The sequence below is a fragment of the Octopus sinensis genome, linkage group LG27, assembly GCF_006345805.1.
Source record: "Octopus sinensis linkage group LG27, ASM634580v1, whole genome shotgun sequence".
Classification (NCBI taxonomy): domain Eukaryota; kingdom Metazoa; phylum Mollusca; class Cephalopoda; order Octopoda; family Octopodidae; genus Octopus; species Octopus sinensis.
This window is the reverse complement of record NC_043023.1, coordinates 16,929,763-16,939,762: the sequence shown is the minus strand read 5'-3', so window position 1 is coordinate 16,939,762 and position 10,000 is coordinate 16,929,763. Positions and strand designations below refer to the sequence as shown.

Here is a 10,000-nt window from a genome sequence, read left to right as displayed (position 1 = left end):
AACATTTTCTGAAATAAAGAAATCAGGTAAGAAGTTTGCTTTCTAACCATATGGTTTTGAGTTCAATCCTACCGTATGGCAAGTTGGACCTGTGGGTTACGTTAAGTTAAGTTAAGTTAAGTTAAGTTAAGTTAATTATTTGGCTAAAAAAGCAAAAAGCAAGGCCATGTAGGGGGACATGGAATTATGTACAGGGTGGTGTTCATGCAAAGAGTTCAGGTCACTTGTGATCAAGGGAGACTTTGAACCGAGCGGTCGTCGGCATCTTCACTATCTCGTCCGGCAGCTTATTCCACGGATCTGCAACCCGGACGGAGAAAGCCCCTCTCCTTCGATTGAGATGAAATCGTCGTAGATAGAACTTTATATATACATATATATATATATATATATATATATATAATATATATATATATATATATATATTATATATATATATATATATATATATATGTATATATATATTCAATTCAATTCAATTCAACTTTTATTGGCTCAAAAAGCAAAAAGCAAGGCCATGTAAGGGGGACAGGGAGTTATGTACAGGGTGGTGTTCATGTAAAGCGTTCAGGCCATTTGTGGTCAAGAGAGACTTTGAACCGAGCGGTCGTCGGCATCTTCACTATCTCGTCCGGCAGCCTATTCCACGGATCCGCAACCCGGACAGAGAAAGCCCCTCTCCTTCGATTGAGATGAAATCGTCGCAGACAGAGCTTTTCGGAGTGACCCCGCAGCCGACGCTCTGGAGCAGGAGTGAAGAATAGCTTTTTCGAGAGGTTACCCTTTCCGCTTATGATGTTGTGAGCAAGTTCTACTATATATTTCTTTACTGCCCACAAGGGGCTAAACATAGAGGGGACAAACAAGGACAGACAAAGGGATTAAGTTGATTACATATACCCCAGTGCATAACTGGTACTTTATTTATCGACCCCGAAAGGATGAAAGGCAGAGTCGACCTCGGCGGAATTTGAACTCAGAACGTAACGACAGACGAAATACCGCTAAGCATTTCGCCCAGCGCGCTAACGTTTCTGCCAGCTTGCCATTCTACTATAGCCTCAGGCTGACCAGTGTTGGTGTGTTTACATCCCTATAACTCAGTGGTTCATGCTTAAAATACGTAAGTACTGGGGTCCATGCATTCGACCAAAAATTCTTCAAAGTGGTGCCCCAGCATGGCCACAGTCTAATGACTAAAACAACAAAACGATCATCATTGTTATACTTTCTGTTCCATGCTTTCATAGACCAGAGTTTTTTTCATTCTCAACAGTAGGGTGCTCTTCCTGTCACAAACCCCTATTTGTTTCCAAACATGATTATAATATTATAATATAATACAAGTGAAGGCGCATGGCTCAGTGGTTAGAGCGTCAAGCTTACGTTCGTGACGTTGTGAGCTCAAATTCCGGACTGGGCTACATGTTGTGTTCTTGAGCAAGACACTTTTATTCTGTCTTATTCTGTTTGTTTTTGATGTTCCTATTTAATCTAAATAATTAGTTAATAAATTATATGAATTGGTATTTTCTGGAAGTTGATGATTGAAAGAAATCTATTCCGGATCCGCAACCCGGACGGAGAAAGCTCCTCTCCTTCGATTGAGATGAAATCGTCGCAGGTAGAGCTTTTCGGAATGACCCCGCAGCCGACGCTCTGGAGCAGGAGTGAAGAACAGCTCTTTCGAGAGGTTACACTTTCCGCTTATGATGTTGTGAGCGAGAATGAGATCACCACGGCTGCAGCGTTTTTTAGGAAATAAAGGTCGAGCGTCTTCAGCCTTTCTTCATAAGACAAATTTAAGTCGTTATGTTAGAAAAATTTTATAAAAGTTCACGTTGCCCCAGTTCACTCAGCTGTAGAAACAGACACTCCGAGGATTTTCACCAGAGCCCTGTCTGCCGGGTTGTGGCCCTAATACCACTCGGTGTCAGACCAATCCGCCTTGGGTGGCCCCTACCAGGAACCGAAGTTCCCGATGGCATAGCTCTGACACTACCCGTTGCCAGTGTCCCCACCACGGTGAGGAGGGGATGGGATTTTGGGACGCTAGCTATAATGGTAACCAAATGAGTGGTGGTGCAATGAAAAAATGTCCCTCACTACACTCTGTAAAGTGGTTGTGTTAGCTTTCCTCCATGGGAAACACCAAAGGGAGATAACTCTGGACAGATTCAAATCCGTAGCTTTAGTTAAAGCACAACCACTACCAGTGATTGAGCTGCGCTAATGAACTGCCAGGTTGAAATAAAACTTTTTTAAAAAAAGCAGTGAGTTAAGAGAAAGAATTAAAAGAGAGAATTGAACAGGTAAAGTCTTGTTTAAAAGGAAGAAAAGGTTTGTTAATCACTTTACCACTTTGTATAATTTTATAATATTGTGTTCTTGTCAAACCTATAAAAGATGAAAAAGAAAAGATTTTGATTTTCAAATTTCACAACAGGAATATTTACTATATATGTTACAATAATTAAATAACAATTAACACTTGTAAATATAATTATGGCAGTTTGAGTGAGAGCATTGAACGTGTGGTTCTCAGCACAGCTCCCACGACTTTCAGAAACATTTTTTCACGCTAAGAGCTGCTGAAACATGGAACAAACTGCCGGTATCAGTTGTTAGTTGTCGGATCCTTCCAAACTTCCATACTTCCTGAGATTCATCAACACCACACCTGATCTTTCTCCCCTCCATACACACACAAGCATGTATCTGACTCATACATTATTCGCTTTCCAGACATTTGTACATTACTGCATATACTTTATACGCACTTTTGACAAGTTGTGGTGCACCTGAGCACTGTATACAATACCCTCCATCAGGCATTTGCCATATTCTGAACGCCTTACTTCCTTGGACATGGACATATTGAAACTCCGACGTCTGGCAGCTGACTTGGCAGACACCCATAAAATTATTAACCATCTTACAAACAATAAATCTGAGCACCTTTTCAAACTCCACCTGTCTAACACCCGTGGACATGTTTACAAAGTCAGAAAACAGCACAGCTCCCATGACTTTAGGAAACATTTTACACACGCTAAGAGTTGCTGAAGTATGGAACAGACTGCCGGAATCAGTTGTTAGTTGTCGGAGCACTGCATCCTTCAAAACTTCCATGCTTCCTGAGATTCGCCAACACTACACCTGATTTTCTCCCCTCCATACACACACAAGCATGTATCTGACTCATACACTGTTCACTTTCCAGACATTTGTACATTACTGCATATGCTTTATATGCACTTTTTGACAAATTGTGGTGCACCTGAGCACTGTATACAATACCCTCCATCAGGCATTTGCCATATTCTCTGGGCATGGATACATTGAAACTCCGACGTCTGGCAGCTGACTTGGCAGACACCCATAAAATTATTAACCATCTTACTAACAATAACTCAATAACAACAAATATCTTACAAACTATAGAATTTTCTCAATAAAGCCAAGAGAAAAAGATGTTTTATAAACATATTCTACCAGTATAGGAAGTTTAAAAGTGTTTAGTTACGTGGAAATTATTTTTAAAAACTGCCGGTCAAACCGAAAAGATCCCAAATATCTTACAAACTATAGAATTTTCTCAATAAAGCCAAGAGAAAAAGATGTTTTATAAACACATTCTACCAGTATAGGAAGTTTAAAAGTGTTTAGTTACGTGGAAATTATTTTTAAAAACTGCCGGTCAAACCGAAAAGATCCCAAATATCTTACAAACTATAGAATTTTCTCAATAAAGCCAAGAGAAAAAGATGTTTTATAAACACATTCTACCAGTATAGGAAGTTTAAAAGTGTTTAGTTACGTGGAAATTATTTTTAAAAACTGCCGGTCAAACCGAAAAGATCCCAAATATCTTACAAACTATAGAATTTTCTCAATAAAGCCAAGAGAAAAAGATGTTTTATAAACACATTCTACCAGTATAGGAAGTTTAAAAGTGTTTAGTTACTGGAAATTATTTTTAAAAAACTGCCGGTCAAACCGAAAAGATCCCAAATATCTTACAAACTATAGAATTTTCTCAATAAAGCCAAGAGAAAAAGATGTTTTATAAACACATTCTACCAGTAGGTGGAGTTTAAAGTGTTTAGTTACGTGGAATTATTTTTAAAAACTGCCGGTCAAACCGAAAAGATCCCAAATATCTTACAAACTCTAGAATTTTCTCAATAAAGCCAAGAGAAAAAGATGTTTTATAAACACATTCTACCAGTATAGGAAGTTGAAAAGTGTTTAGTTACGTGGAAATTATTTTTAAAAATTGCCGGTCAAACAGAAAAGATCCCAAATATCTTACAAACTATAGAATTTTCTCAATAAAGCCAAGAGAAAAAGATGCTTTATAAACACATTCTACCAGTATACGAAGTTTAAAAGTGTTTAGTTACGTGGAAATTATTTTTAAAAACTGCCGGTCAAACCGAAAAGATCCCAAATATCTTACAAACTCTAGAATTTTCTCAATAAAGCCAAGAGAAAAAGATGTTTTATAAACACATTCTACCAGTATAGGAAGTTTAAAAGTGTTTAGTTACGTGGAAATTATTTTTAAAAACTGCCGGTCAAACAGAAAAGATACATTATTTTTACAAAAACTAAATATTAATGAAGTAACAGTGACTAGTTGTCATTTATTTTTTCTGTTTTGAGAGTTAGAACGAACTACTGCTATTTCTAGCGGACAGGTATGCAAAAATAACCCGAAACAAAAACAAAAAAGAAAAAGAAAAGAAAACTTACAAAGACACAACGCAAGCACAAGGAAGAACAACATTTGAACGTCCATGATCTGAAAAATAATTTTCAAAAATATGAAAGCTGTCAGAGCATGACTGATAAAAAAGAAAAAAAAGCGCAGGAGTGGCGGTACGTAAAAAGCACTATCCAACTCGTGGACGACGCCAGCGCCGCCTCGACTGGCTTCCGTGCCGGTGGCACGTAAAATACACCAACCCGACCGTGGCCGTTGCCAGCCTCATCTGGCACCTGTGCCGGTGGCACGCAAAAAGCACCCACTGCACTCACGGAGTGGTTGGCGTTAGGAAGGGCATCCAGCCGTAGAAGCATTGCCAGATAAGACCGGAGCCTGGTGCAGCCTTCTGGCTTCCCAGATCCCCGGTCGAACCGTCCAACCCATGCTAGCATGGAGAACGGACGTTAAACGAAGATGATGATGATGATGATGATGATGATGATGATGATGATGATGATGATGATGATGGTTTCGGGTTCAGTCCCTCTGCGTGGCACCTTGGGCAAGTGTCTTCTACCATAGCCGCGGGCCAACCAAAGCCTTGTGAGTGAATTTGGTAGACGGAAACTGAAAGAAGCCCGTCGTATATATGTATGTATATATATATATATATATATATGTTTTTGTTTTTGTTTTTGTTTTTCCAGTTTCAGCTCTTGAGCTGTGGCCATGCTGGGGCACCGCCATTGTGGTGAAAGAGTACAGCAGGGATCACCACCCCCTGCCGGAGCCTCGTAGAGCTTTTAGGTGTTTTCGCTCAATAAACACACACAATGCCCGGTCTGAGAATCGAAACCGCGATCCTGCAACCGCGAGTCCGCTGCCCTAACCACTAGGCCATTGCGCCTCTATATATATATGCTTGTGTGTGTGTTTGTGTTTGTCTCCCTAGCATTGCTTGACAACCGATGCTGGTGTGTTTAGGTCCCTGTCACCTAGCGGTTCGGCAAAAGAGACCGATAGAATAAGTACTGGGCTTACGAAGAATAAGTCCCGGGGTCGAGTTGCTCGACTAAAGGCGGTGCTCCAGCATGGCCGCAGTCAAATGACTGAAACAAGTAAAAGAGTAAAGAGTACCAAATTTTAGTGGAGGCACAATGGCCCAGTGGTTAGCGCAGCGGACTCGCGGTCGGAGGATCGCGGTTTCGATTCCCAGACCGGGCGTTGTGAGTGTTTATTGAGCGAAAACACCTAAAAACTCCACGAGGCTCTGGCATGGGCTAGGCTTTAAAAGGGTGCACTTAGTTGTGGAGGAGCCATGGCCTAGTGGTTAGGGCAGCGGATGCGCGGTCGGAGGATAGCGGTTTCGATTTCCAGACTAGGTGTTGTGTGTGTTTATTGAGCGAAAACACCTAAAAAGCTCCACGAGGCTCCGGCAGGGGGGTGGCGGCGACCCCGGTTTTACTTTTTCGCCCCAACTTCCTCTCACTCTTTCTTCCTGGCATCCCGTCCAGCTGGTGGGGGGGGGGGATACACATACGTTATAGAAACCGGGAAGCCGGGCCCATGATCCTGGGTAGGCAAAATTAGGAGCGCAAAAATAAATAAACCAAATTTTTTTAAATTTACGATAAAGCGGGGTTTTTGAACGAAAATCCCAAAATGACGTGTGAGATAAAGTTATCTCCCTTGGATCAGTTCCCGTGGGGTCAAAAAAAAAAAGTGACGAATTGCAAGTTTTAGAACGAAATTCCTCTTATAGTGGCTTCAGTCATCAGATGACAGGCGTGTTTTCGTATAGGCCAACAACACAGAATGTCTGCAGAACTGTGCTACTCTTTTACTCTTTTACTTGTTTCAGTCATTTGACTGCGGCCATGCTGGAGCACCGCCTTTAGTCGAGCAACTCGACCCCGGGACTTATTCTTTTGTAAGCCCAGTACTTATTCTATCGGTCTCTATTGTCGAACCACTAAGTTTACTCTTTTACTTGTTTCAGTCATTTGACTGCGGCCATGCTGGAGCACCGCCTTTAGTCGAGCAACTCGACCCCGGACTTATTCTTTTGTAAGTCCAGTACTTATTCTATCGGTCTCTTTTGCTGAACCACTAAGTTTACTATTTTACTTGTTTCAGTCATTTGACTGTGGCCATGCTGGAGCACCACCTTTGATCGAGCAACTCGACCCCGGGACTTATTCTTTTGTAAGCCCAGTACTCATTCTATCGGTCTCTATTGTCGAACCACTAAGTTTACTCTTTTACTTGTTTCAGTCATTTGGCTGCGGCCATGCTGGAGCACCGCCTTTAGTCGAGCAACTCGACCCCGGACTTATTCTTTTGTAAGTCCAGTACTTATTCTATCGGTCTCTTTTGCTGAACCACTAAGTTTACTATTTTACTTGTTTCAGTCATTTGACTGCGGCCATGCTGGAGCACCGCCTTTAGTCGAGCAACTCGACCCCGGGACTTGTTCTTTTGTAAGCCCAGTACTTATTCTATCGGTCTCTCTTTTGCCCAACCACTACGTTACGGGGACATAAACACAGACACACACACGCATATATATATATATATATATATATATATACATATACGACGGGCTTCTTTCAGTTTCCGTCTACCAAATCCACTCGCAAGAAGACACTTGCCCAAGGTGCCACGCAGTGGGACTGAACCCGGAACCATGTGGTTGGTAAGCAAGCTACTTACCACACAATATTTTTGTTTAATCATTAAGCTTTCGTCGGATCTTTTCGGTTTGAACGGCAGTTTTTTCTAGCGGTGTCATATGAAATTTGTCACCCATAATTATGACCCTAGTATCAATCTATTGCATTTCAATCTGTTTTAGGGTTAGGGTTAGGGGTGAGGGGAAGGGTATCTTTTGTCTTCAGAAATGTTAATAAACCCAATCTGTTTCTTAAACGAGGGATATATTCATACAGCACAGAATGTTACTTACCTCAATAGACGTCATTGATTGGTTGAAATTGTCACCCATAATTATGACCCTAGTATCGATCTATTGCATTTCAATCTAATTTAGGGTTAGGGGTGAGGCGAAGGGTATCTTTTTTCTTCAGAAATGTAAATAAACCCAATCTGTTTCTTAAACGAGGGACATATTCATACGGCACAGAATGTTTTTACCTCAATAGACGTCACTGATTGGTTGAAATTGCAGAATTGAGAAAACAAACAAACAAATATCTTACAAACTATAGAATTTCTCATAAAGCCAAGAGAAAAAATGTTTTATAAAAACATTCTACAGTATACGAAGTTTAAAAGTGTTTAGTTACGTGGAAAGGAGAACAGCCGGTGATCATGTGGGGGCCACATGAGCAAAGGAGGAAGAGTGAGGGAGAGAGTGAGTGGCAGACAGAGAACTGTGAAGGGGAGAGGAAAAGATTTGGAGACAGGATAAGAGAGAAAAAAGTGAGGGAGAAGGGGGGGGGGCAAAGGAAAGGTTTTAATTGGTTTAAATTGATTGATATCAATTTCTATCCTTATTTAATTCATATATATATATATATATATATATATATATCATCATCATCATCATCATCGTTTAACGTCCGTTTTCCATGCTAGCATGGGTTGGACGGTTCAACTGGGGGTCTGTGAAGCCAGAAGGCTTCATCAGGCCCAGTCTGATCTGGCAATGTTTCTACGGCTGGATGCCCTTCCTAACGCCAACCACTCCGTGAATGTAGTGGGTGATTTTTACGTGCCACCGGCACAGGTGCCAGGGGGGCTGACATCTGCCACGATCGGATGGTGCTTTTTACGTGCCACCGGCATGGAGGCCAGTAGGGGCGGTGCTGGCAACGGCCACGTTCGCATGGTTCGCTTACGTGCCACCGGCACTGGTATCACAGCTACAATTTCTATTGATGTTGATCGATTTCGATTTTGATTTACAATATATATATATATATTAATAATAATTTAAAAAAATAATAATTTAAAAATTTAAATTTTAAATTTTATATGATATTATATATATATATATATTACGGAGATGTACTCGCATAGCAAGTAATTTGATCTGAGATCGTGTGCTGAAACGAAAACAATTGCAGCGTGGAAGGTGTTTATAAGCCATTTAAGAAACACACAAAAGCCGTATATATATATATATATATATATATATATATATATATATATATATAAAATATATAATATAATTATATATATATATGTATATATATATAATATATATATATATTATTTGTTATTATGTATTGGTTTGTCTATCACTGTTTGAGTTGCCTAATAGTGTTTTATCTCTAATTTAATTTATATATATAAAAGTATATATTTAAATATCGATCTTATCCTTTTTATAAATTATATATATATATATATATATATAATATATATATACATTATATAAAGGCTTAGTAAAATAAATTACTTTGCCGCTACTAAGCCCTTTTATATATGTAATAATTTGGAATTCGCCTTAAATGGTCCCTTTACATACTGAATACTTGGTGAAATTGATTAATTAATTAATTTTACCCTCAATTGTTGATATATATATATATATATATATAGACTAACGAAGCGACTGTCAAAACAGGAAACAGACAAGAGGCAGCTATATAACAGCGATTGGTCAAAATGATGATGACGTCCCGTTCTGCTTGACTAAACCCACCTAACGAACGATTGGTCAAACGTTGATGACGTCACCTCTACGCTGGACTGACCATCATCACAATTGCTTAAGGTAAAATGAATTCCTCGCTCTTCGGGAACATCAATCTTCTGTATTGACTACTTTCCACCACTTTGATCTGTTTTTTGTATTGAATACGTATCGCCACCGTGGGCCACTGCATCGAACACTTTGAACATATAGCATGAATGAACTTACTTCAAACTATATATCAACTATACATGAACTCTAAGATGTCTGACTCCGTTGTGTATTATAAATGAATTTCTTGTGTTTGACGGCATGAGCTGTCTTTTTTTATATATAACTTTTTTTGATAAGGTTCATTTCAGGAACTGAAACATGTTATAATGTATATATAAAAATTAAAAATTGTATAATATAGCAGCATTTTCGAACTTCATTTTTTACAAATATATATATATATATATATATATATATTATATATATATATATATTATATATATATATATATATATATATATATATATATATATATATATATATATGTATTATATATATTACGGAGATGTACTCGCATAGCAAGTGATTTGATCTGAGATCGTGTTCTGAAACGAAAACAATTGCAGCGTGGAAGG

General features: G+C 39.1%; 1 protein-coding gene across 1 annotated transcript in view; it reads right to left on the bottom strand.

The window, feature by feature from the left end:
* Positions 1-10,000, bottom strand: part of LOC115225414 — a 26,158-nt gene that overhangs the window by 9,144 nt on the left and 7,014 nt on the right. The window contains exons 2-4 of the mRNA XM_029796374.2: positions 4,759-4,807; positions 2,359-2,397; positions 1-8 (exon numbers count right to left, since the gene is read on the bottom strand). The exon at positions 1-8 is cut by the window's left edge and continues 241 nt beyond it. Of these exons, the coding sequence (XP_029652234.1) occupies positions 1-8; positions 2,359-2,397; positions 4,759-4,804 (93 nt within the window). The 5' untranslated portion in view covers positions 4,805-4,807. The remainder of the gene's footprint in view (positions 9-2,358; positions 2,398-4,758; positions 4,808-10,000) is intronic.